Source organism: Rhamphochromis sp. 'chilingali' (genome assembly GCF_963969265.1).
Source record: "Rhamphochromis sp. 'chilingali' genome assembly, chromosome: 7".
NCBI lineage: Eukaryota > Metazoa > Chordata > Actinopteri > Cichliformes > Cichlidae > Rhamphochromis > Rhamphochromis sp. 'chilingali'.
This window is the reverse complement of record NC_137934.1, coordinates 9804682-9828688: the sequence shown is the minus strand read 5'-3', so window position 1 is coordinate 9828688 and position 24007 is coordinate 9804682. Positions and strand designations below refer to the sequence as shown.

Below are 24007 nucleotides of genomic sequence, written 5' to 3'. Positions count from 1 at the left end.
GTGAAAAAGGGAACTTTTGTCATTTGTTTATCAGTTACTTACTTTGGTGTAATACCAATGGCCACGTGGGAGCTATTTATCAGTAGGGAAAACTGTGAAAAAGTAGTAAAAATTCTTAACATTTTCCAAAGCCGTCTAGTAGGCTGGATTGTCTTTGCAGGCCAGGTCAAGCCCCCCAGCCTTATGTTTGACATCCCTGCTGGTTTTAGAGTTTATTTGGTCAGGTGACCATTAAAATTAAGGATAATTTAGACAGTGCTGTGAGGCGTTCTAAGGTAGCTGCTTCTGCTAAGTATCACTGAGAAGTTTTTGCTGAGTCTTTGATTTTTGCCTTTCTGTTGTGATTTAAAGGTGCACCCCCTCATCTCAGTATAATGGCCGTGTTTAATTTTACTAATGTGAGCACTACACTTGTATTCATATCAGAGTTGAGGGCTAAATGAAATGTATGACGTAAGACACGAAATATGCTTTTTATAGATATATATAAAAAACAATTTAATGACCGTATAAAACAACAAGACAATAAAGATATTGATATATGATACTGTTACTGGTGATTATACTTACGTTCAGGACAAAGTGGATTAAAAGAGGTACTTTCATGACTGACACGGGATAACATAAAAAGGCCTGAACCATCATTTCAGAATAAAAAATGAAGTGCAGTGGTCATACACAAGACTTATATTCACCAAAGTTTTTTCATAGGATATATTATGTTTTCCCCACTTCAACATATTTTTTTATATACAAAACTTGTTGATTATTCTCCTTACTAGAACCCCCACCTCACAAAATAAACACATGTAAAGTTTAAAGGGGACAATCTCCTGCACATTTATGCCGTGCAACATTGTGAGCTCTTTAACAGAGGTGACAAAAGCATTATACCAACACTGCACATCTGCATTTTGCAATATTGGTGATTATTAAATGTGTGCGAAAGCTGTGCACACCCATGTGGAGGAAGGTGGACAGAGTGAGATGCTAAAGTGAGAACTGCTCTAGTCTGATATACCCAAAACAAGCAAAAAGAATAGCATAACTAAAAAAAATGCTTAAGATTAATGTATCCTTTGGTATGACTTGAAAGGTCATCTCTGTAACAGCCAAGAAAAATATGTGAAAGAGCTGAAAGAAGGGAAAAAAAACTAAACGATTCACAGTTGAAAGCACTGATTTGACGTCCTTACCTGCCTTTCCCCCCTTTTTGAATAAATCCGGTTGCAAAAGTCAATGCATAAAACATACAGCATGGCAATTAATTAAAAAAAAAAAAAATCACCAATGTGCTAAATGTTACATTTTTCTTGATTTTAGTATTTGTGTTTTGGTCTTTAACGTCAAGACGGATTTGTGGTTTTTTGTAATTAAAAAAAAAAGATTACAATTCACATTTCTTGAGCCAAAAGTTCATATTCGGCATTCTGCTGCAGCCTTTTCCACCTGTGCTGTTATCTTTATATTTAAAGGGTCAGCTAAATTTATTTCACCAGAAAAACAAGACTCTTAAAGTGCGTTTTCACCACCAAACACATCAAGGCAGTCCAGGGCAAGAAAATAGTGGTTAGGGAAGACTACACATCAGTGGTTTTTCTGGTTTTTCCGTTCGCCGTCCTGCAGTTCCTCAAGGATGGTGTTTCCTGTCAGACAGTTCATGCTTTATTAACTTGGTAATCATAATATTATTGTAGGGTCTACATTACAAGATAAAGCCCCTTGAGGTGACTGTTGTTGTGATTTGGTGCTGTATAAATAAAACTGAATTGAATACAGAGAAAAAGAACACTCTTCTTGTGACACACTTAAAAGGTTCTGCTTTCGTGTCCCATCCGTTTTCATCCACCTCCAAGTCCTTCTTTTGTAAATGCTCAGCTTTCAGTTTCAGTTTCAGTTGCCTTTAAACGTTTGGACACCAGCTTCAGGTTGGTCTCGTGGAGGATCACCTGGGTCAGGTATTTTTCCCGTTTGATTTGTTCTTTAACAGCATACGGGACGTCGGGGATTATGTAGGCCAGGATGAACTTGGTAAAATAAACAATGTGCTGCGAACACACACACACACAAAAAAAAAAGAAGTGAACACTTCCATTGGCATGTTCTTAAATTATCCTTTTCTGACGTGATCGGTTTCTATTTATTTAGTTTCTACTCACCTCCACAACAATTATAAAAGCCATTTTGGCAGCGATCACATGCCAGTAGAACATGTTGTATTCGTACTGTCTTTGGTGCCCGGAGGGAAACCGATAATCTCGATACCTGTAAGAGAAAAGTTTTCAGTAGTTTTCTTCAAACCCGCACTGATTTGCCATACATTTGTTTCTGTATTTCTCAGCTTTAATCTTTTTTTTATGACTGCAGAATATAATTTGTCTGTGCTTGATTATATGAGTATAAGTCAGGCCACAGCTGCTCTTCACCCTTCTCCACTCTTTGGTTCAAGCTCAACAGTTTTTCAGTCGTTTCTGGAATGTTTTGAAGCTCATTTGTGTTCACACGCTACTAAAGCCCGTCTCGTCAACCTCCAGCATTACTCGGTCCATTCCTCGACTCTGATCTGGACTCTGTCTTTGCCCTGCTGAAACCAAGCCCTGCCCCCATGCCTAATACCAAAATAGCTTTGGTCTGCATTCCTCTCTTGTCCTTAGTCTGTACTCCCTCCCTCAGCTTAGTCATTCTCCTTGCATTTTTCAAGGCTACAGATAAAACTTCTTTTCAGTAAATCTTATAACTGTGATTAAATCAGGTTGTCTTGCACATACTTGCAGGGACTGTTTGCTATTTACTTGCACTTAAACAAACACATATGCGTGTATAGGTTTCTGCATGTTCATGCATATATGATCTAACTAAGGTTAAATAAAAACTCACAGTCAACTCACTTAATTGGAACCTTTTTTTCCCCAAGTTACATACATTCAAATACGCTCACTGGCCACTTCATTAAGTACATATTTTTCAACTCCTAATTAAGGTAAATATCTTATCAGCCAATAACCTGGCAGTAACTTACTGTATTTAGGCATATACACAATATCAAAACGCCCTGCTGAAGTTCAAAGTGAACATCAGGATGGAGAAGAAAGGTAATTTAAGTGGCTTTGAGTGTAATAAGGTTTTTGGTGCCCAATGGGATGATCAGAAACTGCTGATCTACTGGGATTTCCCCACACATCCATTTCTAGCTAGTTTAGAAGATGGTGTGAAGAAAATAAAATATCCAGTGAGCTGGAGGTCTCTGGGGAAAAAACACCTTTGATGTCAGAGGTGACGAGTCAGACTGCTTTAGAGTGCACAAACTCACGAGACTGGAAAAACATTTCCTGGTCTGATGAGTCTCCATTTGGAGGGTACGATTAGAACTGAGCGTAAACAACATGAAGGTATTGCTCCATCCTGCCTTTAAATCAGTTTAGGGTGCTGGTGGTGTAATGATGTGGGAAATATCTTTTTGGGACACTGAGCATCATTTAAATGTTACATCTTACCCAAATATTGTTGCTGTGGTCTTTTCTCATCATAACTAACCATGTCACAAAGCTCAAGCAATCTCAAGCCTAAAAATGACAATACATTCACTGTACTTAAATGGCCTCCACAGTTACCAGATCTAAATCCTATAATGCACCTTCATAGTGGAGTTGATCAAATCTGCTGTGTGATGTTCTTATGTCCAAATGGACTAACAAACAAAAGGTTTAAGCCCTTGTCCTCCCAGTCCACCTCGCACTATCTACAAAGTGTGGAAGCTAATTTTAAATGAAAATGATGATTCAGTCTTTGTACCTGCAAGTGGTTAGGTTGGGAGGCGTGTGGATATATTCATCATCAACTGGGGGAAAATCGTTGGTACTGAATACCGACAGCGAGCTGTTGATGTAGCCCTTCATGGTGTTTTCAGTATTATTGCCGTAGGGGTACACTGAGAAAGACCAGTAGTAGACCAGCCGTGGGATCATGTCCGACGTGAAAGCAATGATCATGGCCTGTTGAAACAGACAAACATCAGGGCACAAAGTTAATGCAGAAAAAGCAGAAAACTGGTTGTAAAAGTTAAAATGTGAGACTTTTCTTTTTGCACAACATTTTCTTGTATTTTTGACAAACATATAGTCATTTTGGGCTGCAGATAATAACTGTGGTACAGTTATAGTAGTTAACTAAACTGAAGGGCTGAGATTGTAATCGCCTGTAAAATGAGTTAAAAAACTAGCGTTTGGGTGTAATTATCAGCTTACATTTGTTACCACAGCCAGGATAGTGATGCCTTGAAGAATGGGCTGCCAGGCTCCTATGTGCTGTGCCTTCTCTGGCACATCACGGCCAAACTGAGTGGTGATTTTCCAAGCATCAACCCGAATTTCTATTATATTGTTGAGCAGAGCCAGGGCCGGAGCCAGAGGGAAGGAGGCCACAAACAGGGTCACAAAGCCAAATTGGATGGCTGTAAGGAACAAGAGGTTTCCCAGTGCACCAGGTATTAATAAAATAATCAATTATTCTGTATATTCAGGTTCTGTTATCAACAACAGCAGCTGCAAATATAACAGACAAAGTGCCAATAATGTATTGCCATCTCACCCATCTCAAGGTATTCATAGAACAGTCCTAGTTTTGAGCTGGGTTGAAGCTGGTAGTCCTGCTCCCAGCGAGGAATCACTTTCTCCGATGTCACATGGACGCAGTGGCGATAAATTAAATTCTTCAACCACCTTGAAAGGATGGAAGAGATGGCGTAAAGTAACAGTAAGTAAGTATCGTTGCCTATTTATCTAGTCGATTTGAACACTGTTGTAAGCGACATATCGTGTTTACTGAGCTAAATCTTTCTGTGAAGTCACGACCTTTGAAAAGACATCCCTTTGTCTAAATTGAAAGAGATGCTCATGCAATTAGCAATTTTCTGTTCATTAGAGGTTTGGCAGCTGTCCAAATGGTTGACTTTTTAGTTCAAGCTTAAAATACGCAACAGATAAAAATGTAGTTGACGTATAGACCACATCAGCTCAAATGGACTGGATTTAATTGAAAAGTTCGTAGAATTGTTGAGGAAAAAGTGGGTCCATTCACTTTTCAAGCAAATGTATGTATACAGTAAAAGGACAGCTTTTTAAAAGATGGCTAGTTAGCGTTCAACCTCATCTCAACAAAAACAGGTCCTAGATTCCGAGTCCTTACGGTATCAAGACCTCCTGGATGTTGTTCCAGATGGCTTTTCCACCCATGATGATTGCCAGCTGAGTCGTCAGCTCAATCAAACAACCACCCGGATCACACTGCAAATCAAAGACACACATTGACAGCCATGGATATCTAGCTATTTACTTGGCTATGTAAACACTTTATGGACTAATAGTACCTCCTCATTTCTGTATTTTCCCAAAAGATAAACAGGCTTTCCTGGATGGCCAACTGCTTTCCCCTTTGCAAAGGCGATGTAGAAACATGAGGAGTAATAGTTGACAAATTGAAAGAGGAACATCTTCAGAGTCAAGCTGTTCTCATAGTCCGTCTTGGTTCGTGGAAGCTCTGTTATTGTGTCGGATATGAAAAGACTGTGGATTAGGTTATTTTCCATTGAGGAAAGACAGTACAGTTGGATGTTTAACTCACCGAAGTCTGTGATCCAGATGGCGACCCGCTCATATAGAATATTGAGGATCATGATTACAACAAAGCTAATCAGTGATGCTGTGACAGAAGTGGCCATCTGAGGTGTCACATACTCCTTTATTGGCTCAGCAATTGTCAAGTTTGTATTCCTCAGTTCACGAGAAAACGTAAAGAAGACAGCCAGGCGGTATACAGTGATGGCCACAACAGATGCCAGGATCAACATTATCTAAAGGACAAAATCAGTAAAATAAATAAATAAATAAATAAATAAATAAATAAATAAATAAATAAATAAATAAATAAATAAAACAAAACAAAATTATTACAAATTCTTTCTGACAGTCAAGAGATGTGGGGAAAGACAGCTGGAATAGCAGGATGCTTGAAAACATGTGGAGTCAAAGAGGAAACTGTTCCATGTACCCTAGCTACTTTTATAGATCAATACTTCCTGCTCAATATTACATTGGTTAAAATGGACATTTTATTTTAAAGCAAAATTTGTTTTTTTGTGAACTGAAACCATAATATATAAATAATAGTATATAATTATTGTAAAAAGGAAGTAGTAAGTGAAATAGTTCCGTACATATCTTGCTGCAGCAAGAGTCCTGACAGGGACTAGAAAGAGAGAGCAGATTTCTCCTGTTTTGGCTTCCCTTCATTGGCTTCCTGTTAAATCCAGAATTGAATTCAAAATCCTGCTCCTCACATACAAGGTGTTAAATAATCAGGCCCCATCTTATCTTAATGACCTTGTAGTACCATATCACCCTATTAGAGCACTTCACTCTCACACTGCAGGCTTATTTGTTGTTCCTAGAGTATTTAAAAGTAGAATGGGAGGCAGAGCCTTCAGTTTTCAGGCCCCTCTTCTGTGGAAGCAGCTTCTAGTTTGGATTCGGGAGACAGACACTATCTCTACCTTTAATATTAGGCTTAAAACTTTCCTCTTTGCTAAAGCATATAGTTGGGGCTGGACCAGGTGACCCTGAATCCTCCCTTAGTTATGCTGCAATAGACATAGGCTGCCGGGGATTCCAATGATGCATTGAGTTTTTCCTTTCCAGTCACCTTTCTCACTCACTATGTATTAACAGACCTCTCTGCATTGAATCATATCTGTTATTAATCTCTGTCTCTCTTCCACAGCATGGCTTTATCCTGTTTTCCTTCTCTCACCCCAACCGGTCGCAGCAGATGGCCCCGCCCCTCCCTGAGCCTGGTTCTGCCGGAGGTTTCTTCCTGTTAAAAGTTTTTCCTTCCCACTGTCGCCAAAGTGCTTGGTCATAGGGGGTCATATGATTGTTGGGTTTTCTCTGAATCTATTATTGTACGATCTACTGTACAATATAAAGCGTCTTGAGGCGACTGTTGTTGTGATTTGGTGCTATATAAATAAAATTGAATTGAATTGAAAATCAGAACAAAATTAATTTGCTTGTAGAACAAACTTTCACTACAATAATTAATTTTTTTCTTTGTGACTTTATTAGTGTCTCACAGCACTGTGGAAGAATTTTGGCCTGCTCTTCTTTACAACATTGCTTCATTTCATTGAGATATGTGGACATTTGCTTGTTTACAGTTCTGTTCAACTCCCACCACCGCATTTCAATGAGGTCTGGGACATTGTGACACCTTGATTCTTTGGTCCTGTGGTTGCAAAACAAGCCCAAACCATCACCCATCCACCGCCATGCTTCACAGTTGGTATGGGGTGTTTGTGTTGAGATGCTGTGTTTGGTTTTCTCCAAACAATTATCTTGTGGATAATAGCCAAACAGCTCCACTGTAGTCTCATCTTTACAAAAGGGATCGTTACAGAAATCATGTGGTTTGTTCAGATACAACTTTGCAAACCTAAGCTGTGCTGCCATGTTCTTCTTAGGAAGAAGATACTTTCTCCAGGCAACCTTCCCAAACAAGCCATACTCTTTTGTCTTTTCTTTGGCTTTTACTTTTATAGTAGTGCTCTCACTTGCTAATGAGCAGTTAATAGTGCATTTGACTAGCAGCACCTGGCTATATATTTAACCTCTTAATTCCTATAGAAACAATAAGGTTGTACATAGTTTTTCAAATACTGTTTCTTTGTTTGGCTTACTTTCTGTTAAATAAATAATAATCATTTTAAGGCCTCCTAAGGATTAGACGTTTTTCTTTCCATGCTGTTATGTAAAATAATAAAATTAAAAGAAGGGTATACCTTAAAAGGAGTTTATATATTGTTCTCACTATTCCTGTTGTGTATTTCTTCTTCTTTGTATAAAAAAAAAAGTAGACACAAAAAAGACATTTAATTCATGACTCACCCAGAAAATGACTGTTGTCATTCCTATCGACACACGGACACATCGTCCACAGGCTGTGTATGGCACCTTTTCCTTCACCTAAATAGCAGACATAAATAAAATGAAATTATGAACCTCAGCAACAATATTTGAAGAGGTGAAACTCACTGATGCATTGTAAATGGAGAAAATCAAAACTCAAGCTGAGATTAGCTGGAGAAAAAGTATGTGGGATTTACCCCTGTAATGGGGTTTTTCCTCTCATAGATACATTTGGCTTCATATTCTGGGCGAGGTGGCTCTTCCTGTTCCAGGAACTCCACAGTGTCCCACTCGTACTCCAGCTCTGCCTGGTAGCGCTTCCAGAACTCTAGGAACAAAGTCACTGCACAAAGCGAAACAAACACAGGAAACAACAAGCCAGGCAGTTATAAGAGAAGGAAGCGCAATATAAATAGGGTGTTCTATTAATAATACCAAAGATGATGCAAAAGCAAAGATAATAACAGAAGATAAAATCTGGTAGAAACTGTATCAAACTTACCCCAGACTGACATGAAAACTGCAAACACTAACGTTCCAAAGTTATCAAATATGCAAAGATTCTTAAAAAAGAGAGAAAGAGATAAAATTTCAATGGCAGCTGCAGCTGTGTCACAAAGTAAAACAGCAGCCACACATTTCACTATGCAAATCTGGCAACAGTGCTACCTACTGTGAGGTGAGCGCTGTGCTGCAAAGTATACTGAGCAACATTAAAGACAGGAAAAGATGCATTCAAATACAATAAAACAGAACTCACTTTCGAAGTGTTACAGGTGCTGTTTAATGTCCAGTATTGGCACGTGTCACACTGTGGACACATGACTATTTTTCCCCCAATATCAGGGTCGCACACTTCTTTGCTGCAGCATTTCAAAGACACAAGACAGACCATTAAAGAGCATTTTTTTAAACATTTAAAATCATTAAAGAGAAATAAATTGTTTGTAGTACCTCCAGGTGCTGGTGTCCCGGGTATAGTACCCGTAGATGAAACAGCCGATCCCAACAACAGCAGCCCAAGTGAGCATTCTCGTGTAGAAACCCAACCAGGCAAAGTAGATGCCAATCTTCTCCCCGTAGTAGTTCCTGTCAATAAAAATAATTAGAGTTATTAATAATTACTACTAATTTTTCTTGAACAAACAGAGAAGACAATTTTTTATGCACAGAAAAAAGATTTACCGTATGAGGTCCAGCGGTTGGATCTTGTAGAAGCTTTTGGGATGAGCCCATTCTTCATAGAGCAGGTATCTTTCATTGGGACACTCTGGTTCTTGGGACTTGACATTGAACCGACACTGACATGACGAGCAGTGAAGCCATTAACATAACATAGTACAGCTTGGCTAAACAAGACAATACGCAGTATGCAAAATAAAGCAGAAAATATTGTGGCTTACATCGTGGATGGGATAGGCCGCTTTGTAAACTCCACTGTCCAGCAGTTTGGTGATGCCAAACTTCTTTATGTTGCCTCGTATGTCATAGGGGGCTCGGCTCAGGATGTAATACGCCTAAGAAAAGAGAAAGAGTCAAAAAGTTATCATTCTACTATTTTATAATACATTGATTTTTTTCTTCATAGACAAAACCATCTCTGTCAATCTAAAAGGAGCTCTTGACTTTTTCAAATCAAATAAAAAACTATAAGATAATTATATAATTTCTAACAACGGATATTTGTTATTTTATTTAAATGGGTGTCTCAAGTGTTCTAGGTTTGGAATCATCACTTTGGAAAAATAAACTAATGAGGAAATTGTCCAATTGCATGCAGTTCTTTCCGTACTGCAGTTGGGGAAAAAACTGGATTCGACAGAGCACCCTGCGTCTCTGACCTCTTTGCATTTAATCATTAGTTATTGTATATCTCTGGCTCTCTTCCACAGTGTGTGTCTTTTGTCTTTTTTGCCTCCTCTAACCCCCAACCAGCAGATGACTCCTCCTGCTTGAGCCTGGAGGTTTCTTCCTGTTAAAAGGGAGTTTTTCATTCCCACTGTCGTCAAGTGCTTGCTCAAAGGAGGTCATCTGATTGTTGGGGTTTCTCTGTATTATTGTAGGGTCTTTACCTTACAATATAAAGTTCCCTGAGGCAACTGCTGTTGTGATTTGGTGCAATATAAATTCAGTTTAACCAGAGCAGATCACCTTCCTCCACCTCTACTCCAACATCCTCCTCTGTCACACAAACCCTCTGCATGTCCTTCTTCTCTATGGTCTTGCTCTTTTCCTCCTGCCTCCCAGCTCCATCTTCAACTTTGAACAATGTGTCCACTATCCCTCCAAATGCAGAAACCACCTTCCTCTCTAGTTTTGTCTCCAAACTGTTCAAACTGTTGTCTATTTGACATACTCATTTCTAATCCTGACCATTCTGGTCACTCCAATGAAAATCTGAACATCTTTAACTCTGTTACCTCCAGCTCCACCCCCTGTATTTTTGGAAGTGCCATAATCTTCAAACCATACATCATATCATCTTGTAAATCTTCCTTTTCACTCTTGCTGCTGTGCTTCTATCACAAATCACCCCTGACACTCTTCTTCACTTGCCTTGTGCACTGCCTGTTGCCTTGGATGCTTGAACCCAGGTATTTAAATCCATGTACATTTAATATCTGCACTCTTTAAACTTTAACATTTCCACCCGTCTCTTTCTCAGTCGCACATGCATTCAGTCTTGGCTCTACTGATCCCATGTATCCGGTGCATACCTCCACCTCTCCAGAGTCTCTTACGCCTGTTTCCTTACATACCACTTCAAAATAAATTGTTATGACAGCAAACCATTACTAAATCATTCACCTAGGAGCATAAAAGTTTTTGTTCTTGGTCCAAACTTGTATTTTCCAGTCCTGCTAACTTTTTCTCCACTATTTTAATGTGCGATTTGTGAAAGTATACGTAATATGTTGTACATAAGACTTAAACCACAAATTCATGGAAAAAGTTAAGTTAAGTTTTAAGATGACTATTATTTCAAATCAAGTTCCTTTAAAATGAAGGCATTTTAAGGTTGTCTATGAACCCTGACTTTAGTGATTTTAACATGAAATCCATAAATCCATTGACATATTTATGTGTAGGGAGAGTTGCAGGCAGCCTGAACTTATGGCAGCTACATGGAACAACCTACCATCCTGCTCCTCATCGATGGAGTGAAGAAGAGATCTTTGTCCTTGATACAGAAGAGATCTTGTCGATCCTTCTCAAAGGGGGCGGTGAAGAACTCGGACTCCTTACTGATCAGTTTCTCATCGGGATAGAAGTGCTTGGTGATGCAGGAGAAAAAGCGCAACGGGGAGGGGCGGGCCGGCATGTCGTTGGGCTGTATGGGAAGCTTGATATGCAGGACCTCGGCATAGGTGCACAGCACATCCCATGGCATGTGAACTTTCAAAAACATGAGTTTTTCATCTAAAACCTGCAAACAAAGAGAGAATTCAGTTAAAGTAAGAGATACGGGGACAGAAACAGTAACCTCCAGGCAAGGACATCCACTTACAGACTGTGTGGCCTCCAACTCCATGCCCATCTTCATCAGGCTGGCCTCAAAGTATTCTCGCCGTCTCTAAAGAATAACACAATAAAAAAATAAATATCAAATGCAAATTAATCGCTGGATACAGCAGATACTTTCATGGCCCCTTTAGTTGACTGATTTATGTATTTATTATTCAAAAAGATGTACTAAAAACTCGATATAATACTGTAATACTGCATCATGTTGCTCTCCTGGTGCAGGAACTGCGCTCTGTCTTCGGTGTATTCATTTGGTGAATAATTTGGTATCGCTAAATTGTCACATTCAGCACCTCATGGACACTTTCAAGGAACTGTTAATGAAGCAAAGCTAAAAATAGCTTCAGTCTTTATTACTGCTAACTTTGTTAGCAGAAAGATTACTCATTGAGAAACAGGAAATACCACAATTGCATGCGATGTATATAGACAATCATAATAATTCCATTTAACCAACAGCATGTCAAAGAACCACACCTTCCCAGCAGTCAGAGCAGAATAAAGTTAAGCAACCTGTGTTTGACCAAAGTTATGCTCTGGAACAACAAAGTTAATCGAGTGACTTTTAGAGACTCTCCGCTTGCTGGATTTCTTATGAATATAATGTTTCCTCAGTTCTAACAGACTTAGGAAATTTCATTTCCTGTCATGTGCTAAACAAGGGATCAAAATAGGGAAGATATCAAGATATGCTACAGATTCCAAACAGGAAAGCTCCCAGTAAGCTGCTACAGAGCTAAAGGGATGACTAGACAAATGTTAAAGGGAGACAATAAATGCAAGGAGTAATGTAGCAAGTGGAAACAAGGGAAGTAGAACTAAACATAAAGTGCAAGTGGCAAGACTATCAAAAGGAAAGAGGAAGCAACTAAACACAGAGACAATGACCCTGACATCTGAACCTGACACAGAAAGGAAAGGCTAAAAAAAAACCCTCGAGACCAAACCAAACAACCTAAAGCAGAATAGTAACTGAAATCAGCATTAACGGAAACACAGAACTCAAGATATTCAGGAACGAGTCAATCAAGAATGAACAGTCAAACTAAGAAACAAACGTAACATTAACGAATAGAGAGGAAATCTCTAGTCCGCAAACTGAGTCCAAAGCCCAGGACTGTGATACTTCCAGTAACTTTATAGGCAAATCTTTTCCAAGGAACTCAGTAAAACTGGCTGATCGGCTTTTACGGACTTGGAGCTGGGTTGCAGCTGTCTACACCCACTGCCTGTATTTATTCACAGCTCTCATCTCAATCAAGTGGAAAACATGTGGCACTTCTTTTCTAACAACAACATATTCATTTCCAAGCATTATATTATATACAAACCTGACTGTAAACCTGTTGTGAAAGAGGACAAACAAGCCTGGATATGCCAGTTCATCCTTCAGTCTAATACTAATACGGTAACAGAAACCAGACCAGGAAGAGTTGGTCTTCTTTCTTTCTATTTTTCCTTCTCTTCAGTTACAAACCAACTGACTTTGTTTTGTGGCGGTTTAACATTTTTGCACCACAAAATCTAAAAACATAAATTAAAAATTACTCATGGCCAAACAGATCTGTTCTGATGATGAACTTTGAGCATCTAATTGAAAAAATGATGCTCTTCATTAGCTCTCTCAAGGAATATAGCCAGGAGCACCTCACAGTCAGAATCTAATGCTTCATATCCTGGATAAATAATATTTACAGACAGAGGGGAATAATGTGAAGCCACAGACTGACAGACTAATCCAAGTGCAAACAAAAACTCCATTTACAAATAAGAAACAGACTCTGCCATTTGTATGAGTAATAAATCAAACACTGAGAAAATTTTGGCTATATACATTCGCCTGCATGCACTCTGTGTATACGTTATGATGTTAGATTATTCTATTAGAAGAATGTTGTTATATAACTCATTAGGACACATAAAATGCAGTCAGATCTTAAAGTTAAAACGAAGGCATTCAGATAAAACCCATTGGGAATCGAACCAGAGAGTCACTGGTGAAAAGAATAGACGCTCAGAGATCAAATGTCAATACTAACACTCTAAGTCTAACATCATAACTACTCTCCATGGATTCTGAATGCTGGCATAGCAGGCTGTTTGCAGTCCCCGAGCCTTTAACACCACTGATCACACCGGTCTTATATGACAGGTTGTTGAACTAGGTTGGCATCACTTTTCTTAAATGGTTTTCATTATATTCTGATAGCTAAAAATCATTAATAGCTAAATATTCTCACTAGAAGCGCTTTGGTCCAACTCTCCAACTATCTGCTACTCTCCTGGCCATCTACTTAAGAGCTTTAAAGGCATCTCATATGTTACTATGTTGACGATGACAACCTTAACATTACCATTAACAGTTGGATATCTTTAAATGTCCTCCATTGCAATTCTTTTTCACCCGGACAGCTTCTTGAAGGTCAGTAATCACACTGACATAACAGCTAGGCTTGCCCGCACTCACACGTCACCTCGATTCTTGCTTCCCTTCACCAGCTTCCAGTGAAATTTAAAATTGATTTTATCATTTTACTAATGAGATATAAAGACCCGTATATCCAGGCTCCCACATACATACCAGAAACCACCGTGTTTTACAAAGAACTATGCAAATTAAGCTTTTTATTACTATAATGTCATCTCTCTGCTATGCACTATTTACTCCACTTCGCACCGTTTGCAGTACACCCAGTACCTTTGGATTTAATGGCATGGTGCGTTTTACTAAAATGCTCAATAAGGTTAAAAGAAAAACAAGCTTACCTTGCGTCTCTGGAACACATGCCTCTTCTCATATTCCTTTTTGTCCTCATCTTCATACGCCAGGACAAAGTCAATCCTCCTAACACCATCATTGAAGAACAGGGAGTCTGGTTTGTCATTAAACCCTACCTGAGGGGAAAAACAAGGCTCACTGGGTAAATCTACAGGATGAAACTCATACTCCTCTTCCTCCATAACGTCATACTTGTTGAACATAATCACAAGTAAATGTCCAGCTTGGAGACAGTCGCAGCAGAAACAATGTTAACGCTGACCTGGACCTGCCTATTCAACGTGTAACGTAGGTCAACAAACACTGTAACGCCCTGCTCTCCTCTCCCTCCCCCTCTCTCACCACACAGTCCGACCCACTAAGTTTCAGTAAAGCTCATAATATTATGTTAGGGGTTTAATGTTACTTCATTGTCTGTTGACTCACCTCTTGTGCTTTAATTACGTTTCCTCCTTCTTTGATAGAGTGATAAGTTGGTAAAAACTCCTCTGGGTATACTGCAAAAAAAAAAAAAGAAAGAAAGAAGAAGAAGATTGCATATATAAATAGGAATGCAAATGCAACAATGAACAAAGAACAGACATGCAGTTTTGGACAGAGGTTTGCATAAACTTATCATGGGCATGAATATCAGGGAATTTGGGGCTTTTAATGATTTCTTTGGCTTGTTCTTTCTCCAGAGTGGAATGATGATACAGCATTCATCTTTAAAAACAAGAGTGTGGTGCACAAGTTTGAGTTTCTTTTGGATTTTCTCACAGAGTAAAAATTATATATACAGACTCAAATATTCAGATACTCAAATTAGAGCAGGGCAATATGGCCAAAAATATTTATCACGATATACATTTGAAAATTTGCGATAACGATATAACTGACAATATAATTGACACTAGACAAAATACTTTACAACTCCACAACTTTATTAGTGGAAAAAAAAACCATCAATGTATTTTCACTTAAACAAGCAGCTGTTTTTTATGTGCATTAAAGTTATATAAAAATGTAACAGTGCAAATTCCTTGCTGTCAGTTTAACCAAAATGCATTTCCAGTGGAAATTGGCCGACATATCCTCAGCATAACCATGTATAAGATCCACAAAACTTAGAAAGAGGTTATACACACACAATATGGTAATATTATGTTGAAGCACAGTACGTATCACTCCGAGAGGCTCCTGCCTACGATAGCCGTAATGCTCCGACAATCCATCAAGCGGTGCGGCTTCGTAGCTTAGCAAAGTCGTACTAAAACGTCTGACAGATTTTCGAGCGCTGTGTACCACATAAAATCGTTTCGAGGTCAGTAAACACAACCAGAATTCATACATAAGGCACACGGGATTATAAGGGGCACTGTCGATTTTAAGAAAAAATCAAAGGATGTATTTTAAGTGTGTCGTATTTTCCAAAAAACACGGTAATAACGACGGCCCGCTAGCATGCGCTACCAAAAATAGTGCTTTGTTGTGTATCTGATGGACGAAAGATAAACCAGTTCCACACCACTAAAGTTGCAGCATTTTTACAAACCAGTTCTGGTTCATCCGTTTCATTCAGTGATCCGCTTTCACTCTTCTCATTTCCCGTCGCCGGCACGCTTTTTCCTCCATGTGCATATGAAAACAAAGGCACTGCGCATGCGTGTTTTACCCATATTCTATCGCGATATTTCATTTTCTTATCATTGCCCAACATTATACCAGTATTACCGTGAATGGTATGATATGGCCCAGCCCTAACTCAAATATATAAATGCGCTTCAATCTTTTAATAACTTGGCAGAGGTTATGTGATTGTGATTGACTAGAACTGGTAAATGGACTGGTTGGGTGAATGAGGATTCACCATTCATATAAGCACTTTTAACAGTGGTTAATTGCTTTCTGTTTAACATTCACACTCCGATGGATGCATCATTGAGCAACTTGGGGTTAGTATCTTGCCCAAGGATATTTTGCACATAGACTGAAGCGCCAACCGATTAGTGGATGACCTCCTCTACCTCCTGAGCTACAGCCACCCCAAAATGGTAGTTTCTCTTTGCTAGCACAGAAATAATTTGTTTTTGTCAGCAATCTTGGACCAATACTTAAAACAAAATTGAAGGAACTCTGAAAATCTAAGTGTCAGTCCTGGGTCAGTGACCCAGTGTTTTGAATTTAGTTTTTTCATTTTTGTTTTCATCGTGGTTCATGACTATTAGGGGTTTGGTTTCTGTTTTGTATTTCTAGATCTTTAGTTCTCCTGGCTTTGTGATTTCTAGTTCTTCGGTTTAATTCTGCCCTCATGTTTATTCTCTTGTTCCCCTGTCGGTCGTGTCTCATGTCATTCCTGTCCCTGTACTCCGTGTTCCCTCTGTTCAGTATCAAGTCTGTGTCTCTCTGTGCCTGTCCTGGTCCCACGTCTCCTGTCTGGTCATCTCTGTCCTTATGTTCCCTCTGTACCGTATCAGTATTATCGTAGTGTTAAGCTTGTGTCTCTGAGTCCGTGTCTGTGCGTACATGGTGTATTTCCTGTTTTATTTTGATAGTCTGTCTCCTATGCCAGGGTATCTAGTTTTGCGTTCCCTCGTCTCATTATGTCTGATTTGTCCCAGCTGTGTTTCTTCCTGTTTCCAAATCCTCACTTCCTGCTGTGTTTTCAACCCTCATTTTCCTGTAAATTTCCTCACTCTTAGTTCTGGTTTGTTTCCTCAGGTTTTCTAGTTTTAGGTTTCAGTGCCCAGTTTAGTGTCTAGTCCCGTATTGGTGATTTGAGTTTGTTTGGTGATGTTATTTCTATGAAGAATTTTCCCAGCAATAAACCTGCACTCTGAGTTTAACTCGCTAGTCTTGACACTAAGGAGGAAAACTGTCATTGTCACTAACTGTCACAACTTTGGAAAGACATTTCTAATTAATTGCAGATTCCAAGATCGTGCAAATGCTCCCTTCATTTCCCCAGATTTGAAGGATAGGTCGGGTGTATACTTCGTGGCCCAACCTATCCCAGAATTCATAGCGCGGCCCTGCTCAGTTTCCAACAATGGCGGAAGCTAGTTAGTTTTAATATTACTCTTATTATTCTTTCTGGGTCACAAAATAAACGTTTAACATATTTTCAGGCGAGAATGTAGCTGTGTGAACTTCAAATATTTGCTCAGTTTATCAAGACACCGCATATTTTCAAAAGCGCTCCGATGTTTTCGGAGGCGTTTGTTACTCACCAGCTTGATAGCTAGCCGGGGCTTAAGGCTCACTAGAGCCGGTGAGAACACCGGACTCCCGGTGTTGTGCCAAAAAGTGATTTCCAATGTTTCCGTGTGTTTTTTATGTGTAATATTGTTATGTATGTTGCTAAATAAACTTCGGTGAACAGGTATTACAAAGGGGTTATATATAAAATTAAAAATTACCTGTTTCTCAAGTATCTTTGTAACTGTGTTATTGTACTTACATTATAATCAACCACCTTCCTTTTGTCCACTTAAAATATCTTAACAAAACAATTTTTGCATTTGTTGCAATTTCAACTGTCCTCTTGGCCAGATTACTCTTAAAAGAGACATTTTTAAAGTAAACAAGAATTTTTTTTTTAACTGCATAAATAAAGGATACATAAAAGTCACTGCCAAAAACTGATTGCAGCTTCTACCTTGTTACAGGAATGGTAAATGGCCTGTATTTGTATAGTGCTTTACTTAGTCCCTAAGGACCCCAAAGCGCTTTACACTACATTCAGTCATTCACCCATTCACACACTGGTGATGGCAAGCTACATTGTAGCCACAGCCGCCCTGGGGCGCACTGACAGAGGCGAGGCTGCCGGACACTGGCGCCACCGGGCCCTCTGACCAGCACCAGTAGGCAACTGGTGAAGTGTCTTGCCCAAGGACACAACGACTGAGACTGTCGGAGCCGGGGCTCGAACCGGCAACCTTCCGATTACAAGACGAACTGCCAACTCTTGAGCCACCAAATGTTGTTTGTTGCTCAAGGTGACTTGATATAATTCATGAGGGATATATTTGAAATATGTTTCACCAACAAGTTTTTGGCAAATACCGGAAATCAGTTTTTGGCACAACATCAGCAAATCGCTTTCAAACCCACGGCCGTCTTTCGCTACTCAGGTTAAACATATATAAGTCAGTTACATAACTTAATGTTATTGTTTGGCTTTTTTCAGTATATTATTTGTTCAAAGCAGACAACTGATTATCAGAAGTGTGAGATGCTCGAGAATATACTCCGGTGTCCTGTTATATTTTAGATAGCAAGGAGCAGACGGCTGAGTTTATTAAACTCATTAAAATGTAATAAACTATCATCTTGTCTTTATTTTTAGTTAGCACATACCTTAAACACTTAAAGCTGTAAGCTAATGATAGTTATATAAGAGCAGATGCATGCTAGTGCAATAAGCTGTACGTTGTACGTCCAGTGGATGCATGATCTGATTAGTCGACTAATCTCAAAAATAATTGGTGACAAGTCGACTATGAAAATAATCGTTTGTGGCAGCCCTAGTTAGGATTTTCAGGAGAACATACAAACCAAGGCTAAACACTGCTTTGAACTGGAAACTGCTGGAACACCACAGTAGAGTCTGTTTTGCATTGCCGTTGACTGAGAGGAGGTGCAAGGTCAACTGAAATTTGCACCTGCCCACATAAACCAGATTACGCCTGGCGAAAGGTTTTATGGTCTGAAGGGGAAAAGTTGTATAGCCATGACAGCAATGACAAGAGGTGTGCTTGGAAGAGTAAAGGTGAGGCTGTCAAACCCAAGAACACTGAACACGCTCTGGGGGCTGTTATGCTGCCAGCGGTACTGGTGCATTACAAAAAGTGGATGGAACAATGAAAAAGGAGGACTAGCCCCAAATTCTTTAACTTTACCTCAAATCTGTGGCTGAATTATTGAAACAATTGGGTGTTATATGTGTGTAATTTTCACCATGTGTAACCAGTTCTTGTTTATTTTAAAGCCATTAAATATGCATGCTGTAAAATCATTCCAGCCAGATAATTCACTGAAAGCCTGAAATTATCCATGTCCAGCCAAACATCCAAATGTCCATGATTAAGTGGATGCAGACTAAGTACTGCAGAAGATGCATTACTAGCAGATTATATAGATTTTATATTCTAGCTTTTTTTCCAGAAAAGATTTGTACAGAGAATGTATGGACTTCTGTTGCATTTATAGCACAGAATTTATGCTGCTACTATTTCTCTTTTAGTCTTTTAGTTGCAGTTTGACCTGCATCTCATGTTTGTCCTAATACATATCTTTGTCAGCCACAACAGAGAGGATGAGTGTGTCTGTACGCCTGCTGGGGCATGCACATAAAAACAGACACGGGTGTTCATATGTCTGTGAGGAGATTTTGATTTAATTGGAGTTCCACAAGATAAAATCATGGGAGGGCGCAGCTGTGAAGGCAATGACAGATATGGACTGAAAGCACGGTTACAACGCTGTTCTTTTACAGCGTTGTCATATGGTCATAAACCTGTTATGAAAGGGCTGATGCTCATATACAACTTTAGCAGAATAGCGCTTTATGATTTACAGTTCAGAATGGTCCTCATATATCTCTATATCCGAACTCTCTGTCACTCCAGTGTCTGAAACAGGCCATTTTGGGTCTCGTCCCTTTAAGTTATCTTTGACCAACAGGTGGGTGGGGACAGCCATGACTAAGTGAGGGGATTCCCCTTAAAGTAGAATTAAACAAACATAAAAAACAGAATAAAAGTGTGTGCCCTAAGCTTTTGACTCATAAGGACTGGATGCACATTATCTGACCTTATTTTGTGAGACTTTTGGCCATGTTTAATGTAACTATCTCTCATACTACAGCAAAAATGTGCCAGAGAATAAGGAAAAGCATGTGTGCCCTTTAAACTAAATGTGTCTAAAATATCAGTTTAGCCCATAAACTACAGTAGGTAAATTATGCTCTCTAATAGGTGTACATATATGTTTATGCATATACTACTGATTATAACAGTTCTGTATAGTTAAGTACAGTACAGTAACTTATAGTTACACTGAGTTAAGGTCCTACAGTACAAATGGTTTAGTCACCTAAGGTAAACAAAGCAAAAGGTAAGATCCCATATATTATATTAAGAAGGTATCTACTTATAGGAGCTTATTGTTGATGGAAATATGCATCAGTAGGCTGAAAGAGCAGTTATTCTTGAACGTTTTTTCTGGCATTCCCCACTTTAGAGCCCAGAAACAGCTCACATACTCCACCCAACCACTTTTTCAGATGCTGTAGAAAACAACTGAAGTTCATTTTCAATTAAATCAGTGAACTCTTGTTTGTTTTGCCTACAAAATGACTCAACTGGAGCTTCATTCCCTATTCCATTCCAGCTTTTTATTCCCCACCAGTCTACAGCATTCTTAAGGACTACTGACCCGCTTTTCTTTAACCTTTGTTTTCCACTGAGTTATAGCTAATGCTCTAGCTCTGCAGTGCTCACTGAAGCACCACAGACTGCTTTTCACTTCCTTTAACATCACACTCTCTCGCTGATTTATTGCTTGCACAAAACGTCCTACTCACCACAATTGTTCTATAAATCCCCTGATACAAAATAGAAATTCCGCTGCTCAACATACATACTTTCCCACCACAGACTACGTCAAAACAAGAAAATACATAATAAAAATAACACTGCAGCCTCTCCCATTTGCCTCATAAATCTTTTGTCCCTTATTTCAAAAAAACAGATGACCTAAAAATCGAATATGGGAAGTCTTGCAGTGTTTCCATATAAAGTGGAAAAGAAAACTAACTGGAGACAGATGTTGTTTTCATAACACAGGCCATAGTAACATGCTTAGGGAGCGTGAGGAAGAAACACTGCTCTTAAAATCAACAATTTCTCCTTTGAAAGTCTTCAAGCAGGCTCACGGTCTGACTTCTATACTGCAGTCATCCCACAAAGTGCAGTGACATAACATACAGCCCGGGTTTTAAGCAGTTCAGACAGACACACATTCATCTGAAATCGTCAGTCTCCGAACACAAACGCTGTTACAGAACCTCTGCAACCATAACTGATTCAGAAAGTGTGAGTCATTTGAAAAGCATGCAACTGAAATCTTTTATTTTGTCAGAAACCACTAACCCAGTCGCAGGCTACTTCCTTCCTTAGAGTACATCCGACACATCAATGTACAAAAAAGAAAAAAAAAGGCACATGTAACAATGAGAGGAAAATGGATTATTCCTTAAAAGAAAAAAAACAGCTTTTGAAGCATTGTGGTGCCTAGGTATGTGACCTTAAGGCGTACATAATAATAATTTTGAATGGTAAAAATGGTAAATGGCCTGTATTTGTATAGCGCTTTACTAGTCCCTAAGGACCCCAAAGCGCTTCACACATCCAGTCACCCACCCATTCACACACTGGTGATGGCAAGCTACATTGTAGCCACAGCCACCCTGGGGCGCACTGACAGAGGCGAGGCCGAAGATGGTTTAAAAAAAAAGGTATCTTACGAAACGGCAGGAGTTGTTTTTCTGCTCGATCTCAGGGGACGTTTCACAACAGATAAGAATCGAGCACCAGCTCTATTGCAAGTCAGGACACAAATATGGCTGTATATTTTCATGAAAACCAATAAATAATTATTGGTTTTCATGAAAAGTGCTTAAACCTGATTTTCTCATCTTCGTTCGTAAAATGGGTACATCCGGTGCACCTTCAGCAACTGTGCCTGTATTGAGATCAAGCATCATGCTTACTCAAGCATAAAAAAGAAAGCTGGGTAAGAAGCCAAAGTGACTGACACCACCTCAACCACAGCCAGTGTGACCATTTTACATTTGACGTTCATTAAGACTACTTTGTTGGTGAATGCACTGACCACCACAGTCCTGTAAAATGATTGTAATGAAACGAACCCTCCATTAGACTAGAGTGCCTTTACAGTGAGATGCTCTTCATGATCTATTTTATGATCTTATCTTATGATCTATTATCTAAGACATCAGTGAACAAAGGGAGAGAGAAAAAACATGTCATCGATAGGCCTGCGTCACTTTAGATGAGACAGGTATGATATAGATTTCATAGAAACACTGCAGCAGAATCTACTCTGGGTACAGAGATGAAGACGAGCCCAGGAGACATTCTGTTCAGCAGCGGAGTTATGGTTTCGGTTTGCAGATTCAGGAATGTGAAAAAATCCGAACAACAAAAGCTCGCTGAGAGGTGTTTCTGTGTGGTAGCAAGGTAGATCTAGGAATACCGAGAAACTATAGTCATTTGTAATCTTGGGTTCTTGGAGATGTCCGAAGCTGTATTGTGCACCACACCTCCACTGGTGCTCAATTGTCTCTCTGCACATGCCCATTCCTGATCAATCTGTAACACTGCACACCGTCATCTATCCTTGAGCAACACTGTATTTGCGCCATACTGGGACTACATATTATAGAGTAAAAAGTAAATATCTTAACTATACCGGAGTGCAGAATACATAAGAGAAAGGGGACTTTGTTTAAAGGAGTTACAATAGTAATAATTTCTCCACTACAGAGTAGCAAAAGATGAGTTCCCGGAGATAACGTGGCCTAAGAATATCGACAGCTGTCTCGATAAGGACCCACAGCATCACGAGGATAAAACCCAGACCGAGTCCGCGCTCCGGAATAGCATGCAGACAACTGTTGCAAAAGACCATGTTCTCTCACCAACTTCCTCTTCTATCATGCCCAGCTCTATATCCCCCAGATCCTCCATGTCGGACTCCATCTCGAGGATGTCGTGGTCGCTCATAGTCCTGCCGACAGCTCCAGTGTCATCACTTCCCAAACAAAAAGTTAAAAACAAAACAAAACTACACACCCGGAAACCAACAAGCGTGCCGATTCTCACTTTGATTTCAAGGCACAGCCTCCGCGCATTCTTGCTTCAGTTCACAGCGTTGGTTCAGTGCGCGTAAAGTTTTCATGCAGTGACTTGTACGAGTGTGAAACGGGTGGGGCTGGAGGGGGGCGGGGGAGGAGGAGGAGAGTGTTCAAATAAAAGTTGGTTATCTGACGCTGTGTAGCTTTCTTCTGGTTTGTACCCATCAACATTTTCATAATTAATAATTCTGCGCATGGACCTCAGCTCTCCAGGCCTTGACCAGATACTTGTTGATATAATTCACATTCAATTTAAGAGAAAATCTTCTATCAGTTACACAACTTTCTATAAAAAAAAGTCTCCAGTGTTGTTTTCCCCTCTAATGAAACTTTTTATTAGCAACTACAGTAAACAATGTCAGCAACTAATACAGGGACAGGGGAGTAAATATGTAATGTAATCTTTTATCATAATGCTCTGTTTCCTTTTTAAATGCTATAAACTGTTTGGAGTGACTGCATTTGGGTTTGCGGATATGATACAGCGCTGCGAAGAAGTAATTCCAGAGAATCTCAACGTGATTTAAGTCCAGATTTTGATCAGATCACTTCAAAACACTTTATTTAACCTATTTATTTAACCTATTTAACCTACATAACCCAGATGTCTTCTGGCAAATGTGGGACAAGCCTCTGTGGTTTTATTCTTGGAACTCTTCCATGGATGCCATTCCTTCCCAGCCTCTTTCTAATTGTTGAATCATGAACTCTGACCTTAACTGAGGCGAGTGAGGCCTGCAGTTCTCTTGATGACGATTTTTGTTTTCCTTTTTTTTGTCTTTAAGCCAGTTTGCCAAAAAAAAAAAAAAAAAGAGAGAGATT

At 39.4% G+C, this 24007-nt stretch overlaps 1 protein-coding gene across 1 annotated transcript; it reads right to left on the bottom strand.

Annotated features, from left to right (window-relative positions):
- Positions 1-471: 471 nt before the first annotated feature.
- On the bottom strand, positions 472-23258 carry ano6 (anoctamin 6). Its single transcript, XM_080886050.1, has 20 exons — positions 22970-23258; positions 14689-14759; positions 14250-14378; positions 11467-11532; positions 11098-11385; positions 9362-9475; positions 9144-9259; positions 8913-9047; positions 8719-8821; positions 8461-8521; positions 8156-8301; positions 7938-8015; positions 5620-5848; positions 5366-5535; positions 5185-5282; positions 4588-4718; positions 4245-4450; positions 3793-3992; positions 2160-2265; positions 472-2048 (listed from the first exon to the last, which is right to left on the bottom strand). The coding sequence occupies exons 1-20, from the start codon at positions 23052-23054 to the stop codon at positions 1875-1877; spliced, it is 2706 nt and encodes a 901-aa protein (XP_080742176.1). The 5' UTR covers positions 23055-23258; the 3' UTR covers positions 472-1874.
- Between the last annotated feature and the right edge of the window lie 749 nt (positions 23259-24007).